This window comes from Myotis myotis, unplaced genomic scaffold, assembly GCF_014108235.1.
Source record: "Myotis myotis isolate mMyoMyo1 unplaced genomic scaffold, mMyoMyo1.p scaffold_m19_p_1, whole genome shotgun sequence".
NCBI lineage: Eukaryota > Metazoa > Chordata > Mammalia > Chiroptera > Vespertilionidae > Myotis > Myotis myotis.
The window spans coordinates 33378156-33402881 of NW_023416313.1; the positions used below are offsets into that span (position 1 = coordinate 33378156).

Consider the following 24726-nt stretch of genomic DNA (forward strand, 5'->3'; position numbering starts at 1 on the left):
CTTCTAAAAGTCAATGGTGTTTCCAAGCTGACTTAATATGCTAGTGTTTTATCATCCGACTTATTTGATTATCATTCTCCAATATTCCTCACCTATTATTATACCCTGCTTCCATGCCAGCCTTCCATAAAAAAGAGAGAGAGAGAGAGAGAGAGAGAGAGAGAGACATATTTGCAAATTAAAGAACTTCAAACTCACTTTGTTTTTTCCTTCAATTTGGGCAAACTGATTTTTGTTTACTTCAATTTTGTTTCCTCCCTGGAAATCCTCCACGTTTCTCCACTTTTTACAGGTGTATGGATTTGTCATTAAGACAGCTTGACTGTAAGAGAGATAACAGATCATATAATGATTACATTTTTCTTTAATGCACGTCAACAGTAAGGAAAGGAGTAAGACTTGGGCTATTACATTCTTAGAAATAACTTTCAATGTACCCTGCCTGGTTACAAGACTTGATGCCAATTAAAAATAGGCCTCAGCAACCAGGGAAGAGGTTCCAGGTAAATCCATTCAGGATACAGGAGGGAAGCAGCTATTCTGGGAACAAACCTCCATTCATAAATTGGATCGACAAGACAATTCAAGTTAATTTAGTTCAAAGGAAACTAAGAAACCATTGGGCTTCTTAGAGTAATCTCTGTGGGACTGTGGCCTTTGTGTAGGAAATGGTCAGCATCTGAGGCAGAATCTAGTAGTGGCCATCTCAAAAACAACAACAGGAAGTGAACTGCTTAGGGTGGTGTAGGTGACTGTTGTGGTGGGGGTTTTTTGTGTGTGTTTTTTTTTTCCTAAGGATGTCTGGACTTGTGTTAGAACCTGATAAGCTGGGCCCGAGCCTCTGAGGCTGGCTGCAGCAAGGTCTAATGCTCCCTGACTCCAGCAGCACTTCCTGGAGATGAACCTTCTGCCGGATAAGGAGAGAAGTGGTATTCACCGGTTAATTGGAATAAGGAGAAAAACCAAAGACTGGCAATTAGCAAAGTGAGCCAAGAGCCTGCATTTGGAGGGGTATACATCAGGGCTGACCTATGGAGAAAAAGCTAGCTAACGTCAAGGCAGGATACTCCACAGAAAGACTGCTAAAACCCAAGACCGAGAAAGATGGATGGAGATTAAGAGCGCCACCTGAGGGCCAGCTTTCTTACTAGAGACAGCCTTCTCGGCTTAGGCTGGAGTCATGGCGGAGCTGGGTTATAAGAAATGCCAGAGGACAGGAAGAAAGGGCGTGGCTCTGCTCACCTGGGGTTGTAGGTGCACTCCTCCTCCAGCTGCCAATACCAGAGGATGTGACTCAGGGGAGGAACCGCGTAGACCGTGCACGTCAACGTTTGGGTGGTGCCATATTTGTAAGAGTCCACAGGAGAGAGCAAGGATTTCTCACCAATCTGGGGTGGGACTAGAGATAAGAAAAACCACTTTTGAAGTTGACGCTTTTGGCAATAAAAGCCTACATTTTTCAAAGCAGATGATTTTGCCCCCATTTCGTTTTTCAGAGAATATCTAGATTTGGACACAGGAGACATGACTTCTTGTGATAGTACTACTACTACTCCTGCTACCACTAATAACAATAACACTTCTTTTTTATACTGATTTTATATAATAGGGTAAATGCTAGAGCAAGTCATATGTTAAGCGAGTTCATGAATTAATGAGATGGGATTATCCGCTGTCCATTTTTATATCTTTTTTTTCTTATTCATTTCCTCCTCCCTTACTTATCAGCTTTCCAACTTCTCTCCACGCCTCAATCTCCTACTCCCAAGTGGCTTCTAAGGGACTTTCTCGAAACTGTTACCTCCCTGAAGCTGATGTCCCAGCAAAGAAATAGAGCCAACCTCAACAGACACCTAGGGAGGTGTCAGGATATATGGGGAAGCACCTTAATATCATAGGAGAAGATCCTGAAGTGTTACTATGCCTGCCAAAGAATTACAACAGAGAAGCATTTCCCATAGACGGTGTTTGGAGCAAGGTATTAATGGATTTACTGGGGAGGGATGCTTTGGTCAAATACGTTTGTTAAACCTATAAAATTCTAAGTCTTTCCCCTTGGAGAATGGCAATATATTTGCATATTAAAAGCCCTGAGAAGTCTTGCAATAAAGTTTTATATCAACTTAGCATCTCCCACACTTACTTGACCATGACACCCCTTTTCCCCCTGACACAGAACATTTATTTACATATTTCAGTTTGAAAAAAATAAAGTTCAAATCATCCTTAAATAAAACACTCTATAGTTTCCCTTTATAGTCTCAGAGTCAGATCCTGGACTCCTGTTTTAAAAAAATTTTGAAAAGCTTCCACCAGCCAACAGTGTTTTCCTCCCTGAGCATGACTGGCACATCAACTTCAATGTCAAACTGAAAGCTTCCCACAGAATTCAAGAAGAGTCTTACATGTTGGCAATGCCAGGTGCACAAGTCCATGAGACGGGTGCAAAAGTGGTGCAGCTGAGGTTTGTCAACTGTCCCCGCAGGCATTCTCAGCATTTAGCCATTGAGGATACCCTCTACTTTAACCTTGCATTTGACCACCAAGCAGTTCATTCACAAACATGTCCAGAGCACACTCTCCTATACCTCATTTCAATGCCACTGCTCTGGGCTATTTTTATACATAAGAGCCCACTCAGGATGTGAGTGAAGCAGCAGGTGACAAAGGAATAGGAAAACATAACCATACACTTCATAATAAATTCTGGGCAGAAAAGGAAAACTGGATGGACTCACCATTCACAACCAGAGATACCATGTGGCTCTGTTTCTCCTTTGAAATGGGATTGGTAAGGATAACAGTGTAATTTCCTGTATCCTTTTCACTCACTTCCATAATCGTCAATACATGCCCCACTTTGATTGTGTGATTGGACTCAATGGGTCTTCCATTTTTATACCTATGTGGGAGAGGAGGGAAACAGGAATTATACAATCTCGGATCGACTTTCATGTGGAGCAATGCTTTGCGTTTATTTTCGAGAGTTACCATTTTATTTCTGGCGGAGGGTAACCAAGGTACTTCACAGGGATTCGGACCCGGTCTCCCACCGTGACTTCCACCAGAGACTCCATGCCACTACTAAAAGCGACAAAAGGTTTTTCTGAAAGAAAAAAAAAGAGAATTATTCTCATAAATGCCAACTTATTGTAAGAGGTCGTTGGGTTTATTATTTCAAGTGAAGAGTCAAAGGCCTTGGGGGTCTAAGTTCAGAGACTGCCCATACTATCCTGCTGGAAGTCACATTCCAGCCCCTCCCACACGTCCAAGTTTTGCCTTTGATTCTCCCCCCCCCCCCGCGCCTCCCCCCCCCTTCCCCGCCCCAATGTACTCTGCAAGCCTACTAATTGCTCAGGTCTCAATTCAAGCAACGTTTCCTCTGTGAAGCTTTCTCTAAGTTCCCCAAGCACTTGGGTGCTCCTTCTCCTCTGCTCTCATCACACCCTATACACACCCCACCACATGCCCCAGGACTCATCCTCAGACCTCTTCTCTTTATCAACACCTTCCTCTAGTCTCAGGCAAAAGGTCCATTTACATCCTCCTAAATGTTTGCCTCTCGCCCTGACTTTTCTGGTTCCAGGTTTATATATGTTATATATCTCCTTTTGGATTTTATGGGCATCTTCAAATGAACGCACCCAATCCTGTTTCCCCTAATCTTACTCCTCCATCAATGTTCCCTATCTCAGGAAGTAAAATCACCACTCACTCAGTTGTTCATGAAAAAAACTCAAAGGTCATCTTCCATTCTTTTTCTCTTACACCCCCACAGCTAACGAATTAATAGGCAGATCCTATTGGCTCTAACTTTAAAAATATATCCAAAATCAGATCACTTCTCACTACTTCTACCACTGCCACTTTTTTTTAAACCACCCACCATCTGTCAACTGGATTATTGTGATTAGCCTCCTAACTGGTCTCTCAACTTCCACCCTTACTTCCTTAAAGTATTCCATATAAAAAAAGATAATAATCCTATAAAAACATAAGCCAGAACATGTCTCTCTCCTTGCTTAAAACCCTGCTATGCATTCCCATAATATAAAACCCCAAATCCTTACCAAGGCTCATAATTTGGGTGCCACATAAATTATCATCTAAACTGAGACATTTATGTGAGTGAAAGAGAAATTAAGTTATTTGCTCAAAGCCCCACAGAAAGTAATTCAATCCAGATTTTTCCAACTGCAAAGCCCATGCTTACTCAAGTGGGACTCTCAGCCTTGCAATAAAATGAAAATCTAAAAACTATCTTAGATAATAACATTCTGCATATTATAGTAATAATAGCACCAACAACAACTACAACAAGTACTATTTAGTGAGCTTTAATCATCTATTGGCTCATCTCACCATTAAAGTTGGGATTTTGAATCCAAGCTATGCTCTTGGCCTCCAGGTCATGTGGCCTCCCTAGCAAGAGTTCAGAAATCTATAATAATAAAAGCGTAATATGCTAATTAGACCGGACATCCTTCCGGCGACCTTCCAGATGAAGCTGGGGCTGTGAGGGAAGCCCGGGTCCCGGGTGCCAGAGGGAAGCTGGTGCCAGCAGCCGGGGGAAGGAAGTCCTACTCTTTCACGAATTTCGTGCATCAGGCGTCTAGTATCTTCTGAATGATCAAAATAGGGTTCACTAGCTGATCTGAATTTATTTAAATTATGTCACATTCCAAAGCACAGCGTAATTCCAAAGGAGATCTTAGCTTACCGTGGACCGTGACGAATGTGCTGTTCCTCTTGGCCATCAGCCCACTGGAAGCCTCACAGGTGTACCACCCTTGGTCACTCCGGGTTACACCATCTATAGTCAAGGTGCTCAGAAATTTCTTCATGTCACTCCCAGACTGGGTTTTTAGGTCCCGGTTCACAAGTTTCTTATGCTGATGCTGTAAAACAGTTTGCTAAGTCCAGGATAACATTACCCAGTAGATTCTAGATACCCAGAACATCAAGTCTTGGCTCTTGGTGGACATTACTTAATGCTAATAATAGAGATTTCGGAACTTTTAATATATGTAGACAACAAATATATTTGGTTTCAGGAGAAATAAGTGGAACCAAATGAAAAAGGATTTTTAAAACCTCACATGGTGGGAATGAGATGGGTATGAACTGCAGAAACAGGCAAATAGGATCACTGTTTAAGGAGAAGTGTGTCTCATGCCACCTCTTGAAGAGAGAAATTCTCTTAAAGGGAAAACAGATCAAAGACTTTGCAGAAGAGAGAAATAAAGCAACCTGGGAAGATGGGATCATCCAGAGAAAACTAATCTTCAGAGCCTGATGGTAGCAGAGTGGGACAGAGAATTCTTGGCATTGCATCTTCTTTTCCATTAATGTTGCCTGTTCTGCAATTCTCTTAAAGTGTGTGTGTGTGTGTGTGAAGATATTTACATTTTATCTGGCTAGAGAGGTCCCTATCTCTCTCCAGCCAATGCTATTGGAGCTGATTAGCAAAGTATTTAGAGATCTGGCTTTAAATTGTTAGTGTTACCTTCAAAGAAGGGTATTCCCAGTTGAAGTCAATCCCCACATTTAGTTCAGTCCTTGCTGTACAATTTAAAACAAGCTTCTCTCCAACAGACAGCTCGACTTTGTGAGCGGGGCTCAGAACTACATCATAAATCTTTGACCCTGGAGCAAGTAAATTGAAAAAACAGAAAGTGAGAGGGAAAACAAATCTATGAGTTGGCACAAGCTTTCCCCCAAATGATGCAACATTAACATGTGTCATATCATCTTTCCCTTAGGGTTTCACCAATATTTGGGAGCTCTCAGAAAAATGGCCAGTAGAGATTTACAAAGCAAACGTTCGGGGATCTCAAAGATGTTGGAGCCCAGTGGAGAGAAAAGTAGTAAAATTTAAGTAAATGGCCAATGGGGCCAGCTTTAGTAAATTGCTGAACTTTCCATAAAATAGGTATAATTAAAATAATAGATGCCAAGCAATGCTCTGAACATTAAATTTTCCATAAAATATGCTTCAGTTAATAGTATTCTTTTTCATCCTTGGTCTTGGCAAGAAAAGAGAAAACCTTGATTGCACATGGGTTTATTTGATTTTTTTTTAAAAAAGAGTAGATATTAATGAGTTGCCCAATACTGTGTCTTGAGTTAATATATTTTTCAAATCCCTGTCTTTCACTCTATACCTAAATCTCCAAGATGTTAATACAGGAAGCCAATCTTTGTGTGTGACAATAATGATATAGAAAGAAACTATTCTCTTACCTACAACCACAACTATGTACATAATAGACTGGTAACTTTCATCATTAATTTTTGCTTCACAGAAGACCATGCCTGCATAGCTGATCATGTAGCTGGGAATAGTAAAGCCTTTCTTACTGTCCCAGGAAATTCTATTACCATCAGGAACAAACCTCTTTTCTGGATATCTCTGGGTAGAAAGAGAAATATCAAATATTTAATCAAGTGTTATCCAAAAGCAAAATCATGTAAAATGATCACTAAAAAATTGACAATTTAAGAATACAAATTGGTTTTCTTTATTGTCATTTTGACCCTTCCTATAAGATCTTTACATATCATTCTTGATGTTATAGTATAAACAAGCTACCCATCTTAGTAGTTTAAGATTATGACAACAGAAGAGAAGACTGAAGATGTAACTTACTGCACAAAGTGACACATTGAGGTTTGAAACGGACCCAAGACATGGAATCACCACAGTTTTGTTTTTGTTCTCCATGATGTACACAACTCCATGTTGGTCGCTAACAGAAGCAATAAATGGAGATCTGTAATCTAAAAGAAAATTTAATTCTGTTTACTTAATGGAATTTACTGGAAAAGTTGGTTATCTTTCAGGTTCTGAGGAGGATTGGAATTGACATTCACACTAGGGGAAGGAATCCACAGGTCAATCTGATGGTACATATCTGGCTCCAAGGGTATTCTGCAAGAAGGGTGTGTGTGTGTGTGTGTGTGTGTGTGTGTGTGTGTGTGTGTGTGTGTGAAAAATCTGAGAGAAAAATCACAGAATGGAATTGACTCCTTTCACAAGGATCATCAATAAGAATAATACATTTTATAGGTTCCACATTTAAATAGACCACATTTAAATAGATTTAAAATCATTACAATTTTTTCAAAAGGAATGAGCATACTTCTTCACTTTTCATATGCATTTTCATGTTCACATATAGATTTTTCATATACATTACATTTTTCATATATAAATCTTAAAGTAAATTTAAATCTTTACACTTTACCTACTGAGTTTTATTGATGTTAAAAAAAAAAACAAATTCATGCTCTCTTTCTTTAGGCAAATAATGTAAATGCCATGAAAATAAATGAACAGATCCCAAAGGAACTTTAAGATAAGCAAGAAATAATTAATAATTTTTGAATTGTTTTATATGGGTATTTTAAAATTGTGAAGACTCAGTGTGAGATTCTTTATAAAATAATGTTTAGTAGTTATTGTGTCTAGTTTAAGATTCAGCAGTCATTAATATCTTCAATGACAAAACTTGAAAAGCCACCATAGCAAAGAGTGAGAAGAAAATAAAAGAGATTTTAATGCCGTTCAAACATTGTTCATACAATGTTCATACGCTGGTGGGAAACTCCTCTGTTCCCCAGAGATAGAGTTGATGTGGAGTGAAATCATGCCTGAACCCTCGGAAAGATAATCGTTCAAGCTGCTATGCCCCACACACCTGACTTAGCATTGCCAGAGCTCTTCAAGATGGTTGGTCCAAGGGAAGAAAGAGTTAATTAAACCAAAGGGGACAAAGGCAACTAATTCTCTCAACAGCAGAAATCAGATTTCCTTCCCAGCTGGAAAGCACAGAAAGGCAGCCAATCCAGCCCACCACATGCCATAGCCATTATCTTGCCAGGCCGGGGCCCACTTCCTGGCTCCATCCATTGCTGGAGGGAATGGGGTCAGAAGACTAGGGAAGTAAGGTGGAGACCAGAGGGGACATTAAAGGGCTGTCTAGCATTTTCTTTCCCATTGTTAAGCTTCATGACCACCATCTCGAACAGCTTACCTCGTCAACAGGAAGCCGAATTTGATGATATACAAAAGATGAGCAACATACAAATAAACAGTGCTAGGGCTTGCTACTTCTTAACATTGCCTACCATTCATCCATATGGTAGGAAATGTTATAGAGCTTGCTTACAGAAGCCTTTGGAAACTAAATTAACCCCTTGACGTCAGACTAAAGCTATTCGGTAAATCAATTGTATTTCAGTATCCCATGAAAAGGGAAATAAACAAAAGAAACCCAAACAACCACCCATCCTCTCAAAATAAAATATTTACTGAAACTCATGAAATGCGTTTTCACATGTCTCCAGGTTTCCTGACTCCAGGGAGAAGGAAATAAGGAGATATTATGGGAGAGGTTCATCGTGTAGTCTATTTCCAGACAGGCTGAAAGCAGGAAATCCTCGCAATCTTCTGAGAAAGCCTGGTCTCCCAAGACTGCCGGATCAAAAGGAGCCAGAAATTCTCAAAGATCTGAGCTTTGTCTCTTTCACATTCTGCAGAGAGGAGGCACAGAATTCTACCTTGGGTCATGCTTAACCTGGACAAAAAAATAATTCTCAAATACTATACAATCCAGGAGGACATGTTATTTTGATGTGTTCTCCACTTTTCCATTGCACCGACTAAACTGCATTATGAAACTGCAAGTGTATATATTCTAAATACGTTTTTCAAGGTGACAAAATTCTTGTGCTATAAAAGATGCTTCTGGAAAAAAAGTTGATGCCATCTTCACCTACCTCAAGTCCTCTGGTATTTAAAGAGATGTACAAATGTATAAATAAAATGTCTACAAAAGTCATCTACACTGAAAAAAAATTAGTACGTCCAAGCAAAATACTATATAATATTTACATTCTTCCAAATTATATGATAAGTATCTCATTAGTTAAGTCAGGTTTTCACAGGGAAATTCAGGTAGTAGAAGAGTTTTGAAATGCAAAGAAAGAATTCATATTATAAATACTGAATACATGTAACATTGTATTTTATCCTGCATGGGTGTTAATTGGCCACCATGGTGTCAATCTAGAATGATGTAGCATATCACCCACCATCTCAGACCACACAAAGGAGAGAAACACTGTCCTCAAAGACCCTTTGAGGCAGCATCTCCATTTGCACCAAAGTATGGGAATAATTTACTATAAAGTTTAAGAGGGAAAAGTTCCTATGAACAAAAGAGCGCCAGATTCCTTGGCTGTTTCCCTGTGCATTCTTGGGGAAATCTCTTACTGCTGTAGATAACCTATCTCTCCACAGAAACCATTCCATAATTCACACTGAATCTTCCTTTTCAAGTATTTCTGGTGTGTGTTTTTTTCTCTCAAACATCAGAAGGCTTTTTATAAATCTCCATAGCCAATTGTGAACACAGATTTCCCTTAGAAACAAAGATCAGAACGAAACTAACTGGCGAAAGAGATGTAACCGAGCCCCAAGCTCCAGAACAAATCAATGAGTCTTATGCTCAGAGGAAGCCTTGGGAGAGAAGAATTTTGTATATTCCTGTTGGCCAAGAGCCTTTAGGGCGAGCCTTTTGTTGTACTCTGATTCTTTCTTGCGCCTATTGTGTTTTATAGCTGGCAAATCAATGTGGGAAATGAACTCCTTTTAACCACTTACCTTGAACGTAGACATAAACAATCGAGGCCACATCAGTGTCCTGGTAGAAGCACTTGTAGGCTCCAGTATCATTTCCGATCACTTTTGGAATTGTGAGCATCTTACAGAAAAAGCCGTCACTGCAGTCGGTCACCTCTACTCTTTTCTCAGAGCCACTCTGATTGTTGGGCCAGAGCCAGTCCAAGTCCCTCTGTCCCCTGAAAAATTAATTCCAGGAAAGTATTAATGTGAACTGCCACATTATGAAGCTGTTTCTAAATAAAAACAACCCAATAGAAGTTTCAGTTCTCAAACTTATATAGACTTCTCAACAGAGTCACACTGACTTCTACCGACAAAGACAGGTGATTTCAACAAATAACAAAACAAAAAAAGCCATAGACTCAGCTTCAGAAATCACTTATAGGGATTCCTGAGTTTTTTACTAATTTACTCATCAACAAATATTTATTAAGTATGTGCTATACGTCCAACTGGAGATACAGACGTGAAAATCAGACAAAAAATCAGACAAAAATCAATGCCATTATGAAATCTCAGTCACATTGGAGGAGACAGGCAATAAAAAAGTAAATAAACCTCAAAATAGCAGACATTTTTTAAAAAATTAAAATGTATTCTTTACACAGTGGTGATAAGTACTACAAACAAAATATAGATGATACGAAGAAAAGAGTGAAGAGTTCTGGAGGGAAGAGTCTTGATGAAGTGGGCTAAATGAATATCAGAAGAAACAGTATTCTAGGCAGAGGGCACACAAATGTAAAGGCCTTGGAGTGGGTACATATCTGGAGTGTTAAGGGAATAATAAGGAAGCCAGAATGGCCAGATAAGAATGAGCGAGCAGGAGAGTAAGAAGTGAGGTTAGGGAGGGGTCAACTGTCTAAGAGCCTCGCAGGACCTGTAAGGAGTACATTAAGATATAGATTACTTTTTTAAAAACATGTTTTTATTGATGTCAGAGAGAGGAAGGGAGAGGGAGAAGGAGCTAGAAACATCAATGATGAGAGTGAATCATTGATCGGCTGCCTCCTGCACGCCCTCTAATGGAGATGGAGCCTGCAACCGGGGCATGTGCCCTGACTGGGAATCAAACTGTGACCTCTTGGCTGATAGGTCAACACTCAACCACTGAGCCACAGCAGCCCGGCAAAACATAGATTACTTTTATTGCAGCATTTCTCTACAAAGTTCCAAGGAGGATAGTCAATGTCAAGAAGACAGTTACATACTGATCCTTGTTTCAAAGAACTTGAAATTTCATGAAGTTGCAGTTACATTCATGGAACTTCATAGCTTTCTCAGAACATAAGAAATGTTTATTAGGATTTTAAAAAGGAGTATGAATTTTTTGAGGATTTTAAATATTCTTTGTTGCTGAGGGTAAGAGGCAAATCTAGTGAGAAATGTGTGTTGAAATAGCAAAGTTAGAGAAACAGCACCTGTTAATGTAATTTTTCCCCCCAGGTATCGATGACCTACCCTTGATAACGGACTAGGGTATCCTTTACACTCTGCAATTTAAAATATATCTGTGTCACTGTGTTGAACACTTGGTATTCAACAATCATAAACAATGGCAATAAGTTGCCCAAGGTTGTTGGTAGACCTCCAGCACTCTTTTCAGAGGGCAACATTGCCTCTACCCATCATTCTGCCAAAACTGTTCTTCACAAGCTTCTGCATAATCACTACATTGAACCCCAGGGCCTTCTCCTTGTCCTCCTGGGTTAGTGGCTAAAAGGCAAAAATTAAAGGCCTCTTCTTCTTGTCATAGAGGCCTGTTTTCCTAGTTAACAAAACTCAATAATAGTATGGCTTCTTGCTAGCAAGTGAGAAGAGAGGCATTCCAGAATATTGAGCCAGAGTATGAAGTTCATTACCTATGCAGAGTAGGTACTTAGTAATATTAATGGCTGAATATTAAATTGCAACCACAGTCAGAATTTTATCATGACATAAAGTTCTTGAAAAGAGCTAAAAAGATGCCCAAGAGCCACTCACAAGCTGTGTTATAAATATGGCCCAAAACTTCTTCAACCCTATCCCTTAAGGGTAAGTCCTCAACTTCATTTATTCATTCAATATTTATTGAGTGTCAACTATATAATGCTTGGTTCTGTACTAGTTATTGGGGGGAATGTGTTGGCAGAGGGCAACAGAAAATATGCCAGCAAAATAATGAAGAATTTTTGGGAGAAAACCTTTCTCATTTTTTCATTATTATGTCATTTCTTAGAAACCTCACTACTTATAAACAATCACTATAAATCTATTACAATTATGCTGTATGGAAATTATTTTTTGCTCAATAATGAGTTACTTAATACATGAAATACTTATCTACATATCTAAAATCAATCCTTACCTGCAAGTAATCTGAAGAGTTGTATTAGCCATAATTGTAAGGATGTCTTTTTGTATGCTGAGCCTGGGTGGGTCAAGAGAAACACTAGGCAAACCTAGAAACAAATTAAATTAATGAATGTAGTTGCCACTGAGTCAGGCCCAATAGGAAACACCTTCCATAAACAACGCATACTCCATAACTTTAAAAGACCTCTTCAGCAATTCATTAAACTGTGAATTTACTTTTCACCATTCCCAGTAAAAGTTCACAAGCTGTGTCATAACAGGAAGAATGGGCAGATGGTCATAAACCAACATAACAGTTCTGCAATTCATAGAGCTAGGGTGGAGTTCCTGTTTTCCTGCATTGCCAACTTCAAGGTCTTACAAAAGGATATGGGGCATTGAAACCCAATGAACCTTCATCTGATGATCTCACTCCCTGAGGAAAGGACCCACTGACATTTCTTATAAAACATAGGATGCACACATTCAACTAAATTGCTGATTAACAAATACTGCTTAGAGAGATTTCTATATAGTTCATCTGTACCCTGAAGGGGGTAGGAATATCCATGACCTTGTCTCACTTTCCTTTGTCAGATTTCTGGTAACTAAACTGCCAAAGTTGAAAGACTACATTAAAACCAGTTGAGAGAGACTGAGTAAAATGTCACATAATATGCCTATTAATATACTTTTACTCTGAGAATAGGACTAGAAAAAGTGTAATGTTAATGAATTGCAATTGGGGAATCTCAACTTAACAATCAAAGTTCTGAGTTCCTCCTGAAACCGAGTTTGGAACACAAGAAATCTGACTTTACTTAAAAATACCATAGGATATATTCCTCACCATGGGTTAGGTTACTCCACAGTAAGAAAACTGAGTTCTCTGTCAACTAAATGCAAACAGCTACCAGATTTTGGAAGAGTATCAGAAAAAAAAAACTGACCATGATGCTATGGTCTTAACTAATATCCAGATCTTCAAAACACCATCTTAACAAGAGATCAATGCTTGCTAACTACCCAAGCTTAATATGATTGTTAACTCACATCAACTAAGTACAAATGACCTCTAGGCCTAAACTGGCATTGACCTCGTTGGGCAAATAAGAGGGTATAAGCAAATATGAGAGAGTATGAGCAAACAGAGTATGAGCAAATATTCAGTGCAAATATCCAATGCATTGAATCTATGGATCCCAATGTGAATAGCTGCAGGCAAAATGAGCAACTGATCACACATGTTTTCACACACTCACCCAAATGTGCAAAATAGGTTGCTAACATAACTGTAGATTTGTTGACAAGTAACATACTTAAAAAATAATTTTAAAAAGCTTTAAAAATCTGAAAATCAACTTATATCAACAAATCTTATAAACTACTTGGCATTGGTACCAACTTGTGTTTCAGACAATGCTTGTTGAACTTTACATTGTGTCAGAATGTCGCTGGCCCTACAAGTCTGCATTTTAATAAGCACATGAGGTGACTCAATCATACATGGTCTATGGGTCACTCTTGGACAACTGTTGGTCTTGGATGGTCATGTTCAGTTAATTCGCACAGCACTTTACACTATGAAAGACAAATAATAAAGCAAAATGTTTAAAAGTAAAAGAAAAACCTTCTAATAATGGAGTCCCACTTTGTCTAAGAAGGAAAATGAAAACAATTTACTTGGATAAATAAACACTAGGTTGAGAAACATATCAAAAACAGTAACTTAATATAACTTGCACAATTATCCAAATGGAAAAGAACCCGTTATTTAGGCTCATGCATATGAGAGAAAACACAATGGTAGTAAAGACTAAGCTCTGCTCACCCCACCACCAAAATGAGAGATTCTTGAAGATCTTCATTAATTATTTCAACAGATTATCTCACACGCTAGATGTGCTTCCCTGTGTTAAAAACATTTTTAAAGTACTTTTCGTGGGAAGCCAAAACAACACTATACTTTCCTAGGGACACATCAACAACAACAACAAAAAACTATGCAACAAGGCTATCAGTAATGATAACGTTCAACTCATATCTGTAGACCAACACTCAATTTTTTTTCTCTATTAAGCTTCATTCATCTTCATTGGCAATTTTGAGTTCTACTCTTCAGAAAGTTCTAAAGAAATAACTATAAGCAGTACATATGCTACTGCTCAATAAAAAGCCCTTCTATGTTCAAATCCCATAACCAAATTTAATTAATTTGTGCACTGTTACCCTTCCAAAGACAGGAAGGAAAAACAACAGTGCCTCTGTCTCTAGAACTTGATGGCACCAATTATAGTCCAATCCAATTAAGCAACTCACACACTCTGAAAGGGCAACCTCATCATTGTATTCAGGGCAACCCGATTACCAGTTGACTACTGCTACACTATGAAACACCCCAGGCTTAAAAGGAACTCACTTCTTTGTGAGATACAGAACAAACCACATGTTCCAGACCTTCATTCTCTCCCAATAAAGGGGGAGAGGGAGGGCTTGTCATGGACATATGAGTGTCCATGGCGGAGCTGGCCCAGATGAACCAAATCATTTTAAAAAATCAATAACTATAGACAAATGATCTGTTACTTTATATGTCTTTAAAAACAAAACAAAACAAAACAAAACAAAACAAAAAAACCCGAGTCTTTTCTTTTTATATAAGGAATTTTTTCCTGAATTATTTTATATCTCTCTCCACCGCCACCCAACCCCCTTTCTCCACCCTGTCCCCTTTCTCACCCTCCAAAGAGTGCAAATCTGGAAGTCAGTAAACTGTGGCTACAGAAAACAGATAGGGGTAAGGGTTGGGGAGAGAAAGAAAGAAAGAAAAAAAGCAAGAGAATTTATTGCATCAAGAGTATATGTGTTCCTAATCTGGAAGGAGCTAAATATTTGGTGGCAAGGAGAGCGAGAGTGTGCTTAATCTAGGTACCAAGTCCCCTAGAGTCAGTTTGCAGAACGTGAACTAATGACCATGCGCTTACCGCAAGGACCAAAGCGCTTTAAAAGATCTGAAATTGTTTTTCATAGGAAGTGACTGTTACTTGAAGACACTTTGGGAACCTGTCAAAGTCCCGAGTCCAAGCCCCAATTTCCCCCCTTCTCTCTGCGAGGAAAACGGCGTCCTGCACCAAGACGGGACAAATGCCCCCCCTCTCCCCCGCATCTCATACAGTGAGTGTGTGAGCGAGTTCGAGCCAAAAGGGAAGAGCAGCCCCCGTCACCGCTTGACTCTTTGAGAGGCAGAGCTGAGTGCAAGGTGCTCCCTGCAAGGCCCCTTCCCTGCGCGGGAGCAAGGATGGTGCGAGCAGGGGCCCTCCTTCCACCGCTTTCCCCGCCTGCGCCTGCGGGAGCATCTCCTGCCGGCCAGCCTCGGGCGCCTTCCCACCCCGCCTCCCTCCAGCCGAGGCCCCTGTCCGAGACCAGAGTCGTGGAAAAGGAACCGGGCTCAGGAGCCCACCAACTTGCTAGGGAATCTTGGGCCAGTCGCTAAGCCTCGTTGATCAATGAAGGAGCACAAAGCGTCCGGTCACTTTCAACTCTCCAGCTCTAAGGTCCCAGGGAGGTCTGGCCTCCGCGTCCTCTCCGCATCCCCATCTCCCCGCCCGCACCCGGCCTCTCAGCCTTCCTCCTGGGGAGCGGGCTCCTTACCCACAAAGGCAGCCCGAGTCTCCACACAGAGCCACAGCGCGATGGCCAGCAGCGCCTTGCTCTCCATCCCGCACCCCGCGCCGGGCGCAGTGCCCAGAATTGGGGCGCCGGTCCTGTCTCCCCCGGCCCGCCCCGCCAAGAGGGCGTGGAGGTGGACCGCGAGCTGCAGCGCAGGGCCCCGGGGTGCTCAGGGCGAGGGTGCCTCGGCTCCGGCCTCGGCTGCGGGGTCGTCCGCGGGCGCGGTAGCAGAGGATGTGCCGGCTGCGGGACAACTCCGGACTTGCTGCAGCGCGCGGGTGCTGTGCGCGCGGGCAGAGGAAACCCGACGATGCACGGCCTGCGCTCCGGGTCCCGGGACCTAGTGCCGAGAGAGAGCCTGTGGCAGAAACTCTAGAGCGCGGGGGCGGGGCGAGGCGGGGCGGGACCGGGGGCAGGGCCCCCCCCCCCCGTGCCGGCCCCGCCCCTCAGCCCGGTACCCAGCCTGGGTCCCGGCTCCCAACGCCCATTACATCTCCGTATCTCTCACTTGGCCCGGAACCCCGCCTGGCCGAGTCCCCCGACGTCTCAGCCGCAACAACCCAGTTTCTGGCAGAAATAAAATGTGGCCGCTGACAGGTTCTGAGCCACTCGGAGGTTCAGTCGGCTGCTGAACCGCCGAGGTGCTGGGGAGCAGTACTGGGAGCTCAGCGAGGGGCACTGCGCCCACAGGATGCGCGCCAAAGTTTGGGAAGGTCTTCCGTGCCACGCGAGCCTCAGTGGCTGGGAGACAGGTTGGGGATCAGCAGCAGGTTAAAGCAACTGCGGAGAGCCGGGTCCTCAGCTGAAACGCAGGATCGCCAACTGGCCGGGGCTCCGGGGATCGCAAACTGGCCTGGACTCCAGCCGGCACCCAGCCGGTACGGTGTGCTGCTCTGCCAGCACAGCTGTAGTTTACAAATCTGAATCTGAAATACTCACAGTATGCCCTTCCCCAGTTCTCCAAAGTTCCCGGTATTTTCTCTTCTACCTGGCGGCTTCATCTGTTTTAAAGTTACCTGTCAAGCACCCAAACGTATTTAAATTTGAGACGCATGCCCCCCCTCCCCCTCCCCCTGCAATCTGGCTTTCACCGAAAACCTACCTCAGGCCTCCAGAGAGCTGGAGGTACCCAGGGCTTTGGCACACCCACCGCGGGAGTGGGAGTGAGGGTCACCCGGCCGGCCAGTGGGGCTCTCGGTGTTCCTCACAGGGGCCCTAGCGTGACTCCTCTTGGGCCTTAGGCCAGGCCCCTTTACAGAGCACAGCTTCCAGCCAAGATACCCTGGAGAAGCAGTGAAGCCGAAGCTCCCAGACCCTGGGCACCCAGAACACTGCACCAAACCCCACAACTCTCTCCACAACTCTCTCTCTGTGGAGCTTGGGAGAACTCTGATTTCTTTCTGAACACATTTATTTCTTCTTTTCCTTCCGTATCTCCCCACATGGAGGTGGGGGAGGGATGATATCAGATATCTCCTAACATCATTCAATGGGGATCTTCCAGATTCCTGTCTCCTACTTCTCAGGAGCTTTTCAATGACAACTTAAAGGACCATCCTAAAGGAAAATGAAGAGGAAAAATTACTTCTACCTCTAGTCCAAACCCTTCCTCCTGAAATACACAATTAATGTAAACTGCTGCTTTTGTTATACTACCAGTATTTTAAAGAATTTTTTCTGTACTTACTCCAGGTTAACAATTGAAATACCTTTTTTAAAATATATTTTTATTGATTTCAGAGAGGGAGGGAGAGAGAGAAACATCAGTGATGAGAGAGAATCATTGATTGGCTGCCTCCTGCACGCTCCTACTGGGGATCAAGCCCACAACCTGGGCATGTGACTGTGACCAGAATCGAACCCAGGACCCTTCAGTCTGCAGGCCAATGCTCTATTCACTGAGCCAAATTGGCTAGGCAGTGGTCAGCAGACTCATTAGTCAACAGAGCCAAATATCAACAGTACAACGATTGAAATTTCTTTTGAGAGCCAAATTTTAAACTTAAACTATATAGGTAGGTACATTGTTATTAACTTAATTAGGGTACTCCTAAGGCTTAGGAAGAGCCACACTCAAGCGGCCAAAGAACCGCATGTGGCTCGCGTTGCCGACCATGGGGCCGCTAGGGCAACAATTGAAATACTTTAATTCTGAAACATAATGCATGTATTTGGTTTAAAAATATTTTAATGTGAAATGGGTTTTTTATTTTATCTTATTTTATTTTATTTTATTTTATTTTATTTTATTTTATTTTATTGCTTAAAGTATTACAAAGAGTAGTACATATGTTTCCTTTTTTTCCCCATTGACCTTCCCCCGGCCTCCCCTACCCCCAGTATCTTGTATCCATTGGTTATGCTTATATGCATGCATACAAGTCCTTTGGTTGATCTCTTACCCCTCCCCCCAACCTCCCCACCGCAACCCTCCCCAGCCTTCCCGCTGTAGTTTGACAGCCTGTTCGATGCTGCTCTGCCTCTGTATCTATTATTGTTCATCAGTTTATAATGTTCTTTATTATCCATAAATGAGAAGCCCTTCCTTTGGCAGAGGCAAGCATTTCTACCTTCCTTTTTTCCCCAAGCAAATTCTATGCACATGTCAGTGTAGTTATATCACCCTCCTCCATCCACAAAGAGTAGCCTGGGTATTAATACTGTTTGAGCGTTGGCTTTTTCACTTTAAAATATAACTTGGAGATCATTCTACATCAATCCTCAGGGCTCCATCTTGTTCTTTTTAATAGTGCCATGGTGCCCCATCATATACATGGACTAATAGTTAACCTTGGAGTTATTTGTTAGAGGCAGGAGTATCCCTAGAGAAACTCCTTGCTTCCTGCTAGTAAACTCAGCAAAGAAAACAGGATGGGCTCTGGCGAAGTTGGATAAGGGGGAGGAGATGAAACATGAGTTGCAGAAGGCAATTTTTCCCCATCTCTATCTCCAAACAGTTCTTCTCTCTCTGCCTTATTTACAATGCATGACACTTCCTTTTCCACATCTCACTTAAGAAGATAGTGTCTCCTCTGAATGCAAACCAGAACCTGCAGGCCATGGTAATAGCCCCTTTAGAAGTCTTGGAAGGAAATGATGCGCCTTTGATGGCCGCAAGAACAGAATTTGGCAGGGTCTCAGTGAAATCAGTCTACCACATTCCCTCCCACACAACACTCAGAAATGCCTTGCATTCATGAAAGATGGCAAAGTATGTTATTTACTGTTTTTAAATGTCTATTCCATGTGCAACACCCTTCCATTATTGGGCACCACTGCAAAGGAGTGATCTTATGAGTTAATTGGTCAGTACAGGTACGACAACCACCTATCAAAGTGCCCATAAATGGTATTCAGACACATTTGTGGCGAAACAACAAGGAATAGTGCTAGGTTCACAGACTCTGGGACTACACTGTCTGGGCTTGACTCTCAGATTTACCCCTTACTATCCATGTGGTCTTGAGTAACTTATTAGTTAAGTATTTTTTAAATGATAATAGATAGTATCTTTGTGTAGGGTTTTGCAACAATTAAATGATGTAAGGCACTTAGACTAGGACCTAACATCTGGTAAGCACAGATGCCCAGCACATAGTAAGCATCCCATACCCATTAGGAAGTATTCTGCAAAAGTTAGGCATTACAATGCACGGTCTCCATCATGCTGCCGTGATCCAAACTGCAAATAAGGCTCATTCATTCAACAGTCTTTGAGCACCTCCTATGTGCCAGGCACTAGGACTAAAGTTACCACGGCGAAAACAATGAAAGCATAAATGAGCAGTCTTCACAATAGCTCCACTCAGGACAAATTTAACTTCATCACAACTCCTGTATCTCCAGCTACTTCTTTGGGTTTTCTGCACACAATATACATTGTTCATATCACCAAAGCAAACTGCATACATTACACTCTCTGTAATTTGGTTCCATCACTAGTATTTTGGATTTCATATCTTAAAAAGTAAATATGAAGATGAGCAAAAGGTTAATAATTGTGGAAGGTGAGTGATGGGTACATAGGATTCATTTTGCTATCCTCTCTACTTTTACATGTTTTTCCATGATAAAAAAAGTTTTGTGTTTTAAGAAAGTCTAACCAAAGTGTTGCCACTGACTTTTCCATTGTCAGTGTCTTGGCGTTACCTCTGCGAAATGGTCAAAGCAGAGAGGCAGGTGGATGGAAATTTGCACTTTTGACTTTGTATATTTCTAAAACATTTTGTCAATGCAAGAAAGTGTTACTTTTACAAATAAAAAGTCCAAATCAATATCAACTCTGTCTTCTAGTGGCTGTTATATTTTCAGATAGTGCCATTTCTTGATTACATTTTGCCTGACACTTTCTCCTTTCTTGTGTTTATTCACTTAATTTGTTTCCAATGTTTACCAGAAGCTGTGACTACCTTGCCAGAGGTGGACTAGATTTCATAGCTGGTGTGTACTCATGACTATCATGCGTTAAGAGATTATGAGCATACCCTTTCTCCCTCATTATCCTACTTCCTTACACACCCACGCTTGCTTTACTCTCTATGTGACATATTTTTAACTTAAAATGTATTTGTATGTTCAAGGTAAAGAAGGCTATGTCACCAAGAAGCCAGGCTTGCCTTTGACGTATCTATCAGAATTTGGTTTCATTCTTTTTTTTTTTAATCCTCACCCGAGGATATTTTTCCATTGATTTTAGGGAGAGTGGAAGAGAGAGGAAAGACAGAGAAATATCGATGTGAGAAAAACATGTTGATTGGTTCCTCCTGCAAGAGCCCCAACCAGAGCCCAGGCCGGAGAGGAGCCTGCAAAGAGGTAGGTATCCTTGACCAGAATCTAACCCAGGACCTGTGGTCCACAGGCCAATGCTCTGTCCACTGAGCCAAACCGGCTGAGGCTTTGGTTTTATTCTTAAAGTCTTACATTCTAATAAATATAACCCCCTGCCAAGAAATAATTAAATTAAAATAAAACGAACTCCCCATCCTTTTTGTGAAACAGATGAGACAGAACTTCATTACTTCTACCTGCAAAGGAAAAATCTCAGTTGCTATAGATATTATGCCTTTATGCCCTCCCAAGCTCTCCCATGTAGTTTCTTGTTATACCTTACATACGGATAAATAGAACAAGTTTTAAATGTGGCAAGCATGCAGGAAATTTAAATAATTCACACAGCACCTGAAAAGAATGTCAGAAAATAATGAAAGTAGCCACCACTCATTGGGCAGGCACTGTTCTGAATGCTTCACTTCTTCCCTCCATTCTATAGCACGCTGTGAGGGTAAGAGAGTAAGGACAAGAAATTGCTCTTAATTTTAATAAATGGTCGTTTGTCTTCCTAAAAGTCGTGCAAAAAAAAAGTTGTTTTATCTGTTTTAAAACAATATGTAGTTTTCTCACCATTAGTTAATGACATGATGTTAATCGAGACACTCTTTGCTTTTTAAAATAAGAAGAAGAAGTAGATTTTATGTGCCAGGTACTTTCCTTGGGTTACCTTATTTTAATGTTCACAGCGACTCAATGAAGAAGATATTATAATTATTCTCATGAGGGGTGGGTGGGACAAGAGGAGATTTAGAAAGTGGTGGAATCAGGACTTAACAGCAGAGAGGTACAAAACATCCAAGACAAACCCTTCCTTGCTGAAAACTGATTTTTTTCAAGGGATGAGGCTGAGTGAATTGATGCCACTGGCTTCCTCAGCCTCCCTGTGATAATCTCCTTCATTTTCCTGGGTGGATGGAGGGCCAAGTCACTTAGGAGAATCTCTCCCTGACAAACATAGGCCATTAGTTCTCCCTTCCTCCACCCCAAGAATCCAAAGCAACTAGACCCTCACCTTCTACCCAACCCCTGAACCACTGATCTTAAAGCCATGGCTTTAATACACATAATCATTTGTGCATTGGGGGATTTCTTTTCTGCCATGGATTTTTTTTTTGTCCTTTATTCTCCTGAAAAACTTGTATTCATTCTACAATAACTAGTTTAATGCCCTTCCCAAGTGATATATTTTAGTTATTTATTCAGCTATCTTCTTCAGTTGACACTCTTTAAGAAGAAAGAGACAGAGATTAAATCTTACCTGTGTGGACAGTTGGGTTTTTACAGGGGTGGGCAAACTTTCTGGCTCGAGGGCCACAATGGGTTCTTAAACTGGACCAGAGGGCTGGAACAAAAGCATGGATGGAGTGTTTGTGTGAACTAATATAAATTCAAAGTAAACATCTACACTAATAAAAGAGAAACATGGTAATTGGTGTATGACCGCTACCCTTTTCATTGGCTAATCAGCGAGATATGCAAATTAACTGTCAGCCAAGATGGCGGCCGGCAGCCAGGCAGCTTGAAACTAACATGAGGCTTGGTTGCCTCAGTGACGGAGGATCGTTGGAGGAAACCAACGTTCCCCACCTGTGGCTGCAGGCCTCTGAGCGGGCAGTTTAAGAAACATTGTAACAAATACCGCGGACTTCAGCCAGCAGATTCGCAACATTGTAAGCAAAGGCCAGAAACCTCTTTCAGCCACGGAGGCCTAAGAGCTGGAGCCAAGCCTCAAGGTAAAGATGGCTCAGAATAAAAAAAGAAAAGAAAAAAAGGAGTGGTTGGGAACTTCAGTCACTCCCAGCCTGAAAACAGCCCTCAGCCCCTCACCCAGACTGGCCAGGCACCCCAGTGGGGACCCCCACCCTGATCCAGGACACCCTTCAGAGCAAACCAGCCGGCCCCACCCATGCACCAGGCCTCTACCCTATATAGTAAAAGGGTAATATGCCTCCTGGCACCGGGATCAGCGTGACAGGGGGCAGTGTCCAAACCCCCTGATCGCCCTGCGGCTCTGTGTGTGACAGGGGGCGGGGCCCCAACCCCCTGAGCAGCCCTGCTCTGTGCCTGATAGGGGGGAGCTCCCCAACCCCCCCCCCCACGGGCCCTGCTCTGTGTGTGATGGGGTAGAGCCATAACCTCCCCATTGGCCCTGCCCTGAGTGTGAGAGTGGCGGTGCCCCAACCCCCTGATCGGCCCTGCTCTGTGGGTGATAGAGGGCGGAGCCCCAACCCCCTGATCGGCCCTGCTCTGTGGGTGATAGAGGGTGGCACCCCAACCCCCTGATCGGCCCTGCTCTGTGCATGACAGGAGGTGGCGCCACAACCTCCCCATCGACCCTGCCTTGAGTGTGACAGGGGACCGTGCCCCAACCCCCCAATTGGCCCTACCCTGAGCGTGACTGAGGGTAGAATCACAACCTCCCAATCTGCCCTGCTCTGTGCATGACAGGGGGCAGCACCCCAACTCCCCAATCAGCCCTGCTCTGAGCCCGACCAGGGGCTGCACCTAGGGATTGGGCCTGCCCTCTGCCACCCCAGAGCAGGCTTAAGACAGCAGGGCGTTATCTCCCGAGGGGTCCCAGACTGCGAGAGGGCACAGGCCGGGCTGAGGGACCCCCCCCTCCCCCCCGAGTGCACAAATGTTTGTGCACCGGGCCTCTAGTCATTACATAAAAGGGTACGGTCTTTTTTTTCAATAGTTTTATTCATTTCAAACAGGCCGGATCCGGCCCGCGGGCGTAGTTTGCCCACGGCTGGTTTAGAAGGTGGTTAAGTTACAGTAAGAGTGGTGAAATGCATGCTGATGATACTTACTTAGCAAAATGTATTTTGTACCCTATAGACTTATCATGATATGTCTAATTAAATGGACCTATTGTCAAAGATACTGTAGGGATAAAAATATATGTGCTATCCATGTATCATGTACTTTAGATAATCATTTTCATATTGACATTTAAATAATAGTCATTTAATAAATACATCCATAACTGTACTAAATTTATGCTTGCTACTAGAAAAATTAATAGGGGCTATTTTGTTATTCACAGAACAGGGAAATGACTTTCCTCTTTCTATATACACAAAACACTTATATGATAGATGATAGACAATAATATAGTCATGTGTTTATATAAATGATTCTCCCTCAAAAGTAGTAATTAGATCAAAATTATTTTGTGTTCTCAGTGCCTAACACAATCTCTGTGCATACTCACCTCTCAATGTTTTGATGAATTTCAAACACTTTTTGTCATTTCCCTTTCTTCTGCTCTTTCCTTCTGCTTCACTCTCCCCCACCCCTCACCCCAAATCACATGCCTCTTGGGTATCCATCACCATTATCTTTATAGAGAGCAACTTGTTGGAATAAACAGAACCATACAACAGCAACATAGGCACAAACAGAGTGGAGAAGTGCTTAACACGTTAAGCAGTGGTGATGGGAGTTTTGTTTTTGATTTTGAGTAATGAAGAAAAAGAAAAAGACCATTTATAAGATTTGCATGTACTGTATAATAAATGTATGACTTGAATGAACTTCACATCTGTGCCTTTTGCAGATTGTAACCATTTTCTAATGAATTAATACCATCTCCCCTCTTAAAAGCTTATCAAATTTTCCAGAACCAAATAATGAAAAAATAAAAATGCTCTTTTTTCCAATCAAGTCGTTACGAGTCACTCATCCCTCACAAAAGGATATGTATACACTTCCATCCCAGGTGTATTAGTTTGCAGTGTTGTCCACATTTTTCCAGAATAAAGGTAGTGTGTTCTAGTAATATTACCTCGCCAGCATTGCTAGTCAATGACAACGGAAAACTTTTATGTCTTTTGTATATAAATTTAGTCTCCAGAGTTTCCAAAACATTGGTGAGTAGACCCCTGGGGCACAAATAAAAACTCTCTCTGGGAGTGTTTCTGCACGTTCATTTCTAATACTTCACTACCTTGGTGCACATAATAAAGCCAAATGAAACAACTCACTAAGGAACACCTCACACAGAGAGAAATTTATAAATAAAATAAAAAAATACAATTTCAGATCTAACTGACAATCATCCAAAAATTGGTCAGGCTGGTTATAGGCAGATGAAAAGCCAGAAGGGAGTCATTTCATGCATTTGACCACATAATATAAATAGAAGTTCCAGATGTGGAGAAAATGAGTCCAGTAACAAAGCAACACATCGAAAATATTAA

At 41.9% G+C, this 24726-nt stretch overlaps 1 protein-coding gene across 3 annotated transcripts in view; it reads right to left on the minus strand.

The window, feature by feature from the left end:
- Nucleotides 1–16023, minus strand: part of KDR (kinase insert domain receptor) — a 42313-nt gene extending 26290 nt beyond the window's left edge. For all 3 annotated transcript variants that reach the window (XM_036334241.1, XM_036334232.1, XM_036334247.1), the window contains exons 1-11: nucleotides 15674–16023; nucleotides 12036–12129; nucleotides 9668–9864; nucleotides 6650–6780; nucleotides 6244–6412; nucleotides 5507–5646; nucleotides 4721–4898; nucleotides 2992–3106; nucleotides 2739–2902; nucleotides 1243–1399; nucleotides 199–322 (exon numbers count right to left, since the gene is read on the minus strand). In XM_036334241.1, coding sequence (XP_036190134.1) covers nucleotides 199–322; nucleotides 1243–1399; nucleotides 2739–2902; nucleotides 2992–3106; nucleotides 4721–4898; nucleotides 5507–5646; nucleotides 6244–6412; nucleotides 6650–6780; nucleotides 9668–9864; nucleotides 12036–12129; nucleotides 15674–15740 — 1536 coding nt within the window. In that variant the 5' untranslated portion in view covers nucleotides 15741–16023. The remainder of the gene's footprint in view (nucleotides 1–198; nucleotides 323–1242; nucleotides 1400–2738; nucleotides 2903–2991; nucleotides 3107–4720; nucleotides 4899–5506; nucleotides 5647–6243; nucleotides 6413–6649; nucleotides 6781–9667; nucleotides 9865–12035; nucleotides 12130–15673) is intronic.
- Nucleotides 16024–24726: the final 8703 nt, after the last annotated feature.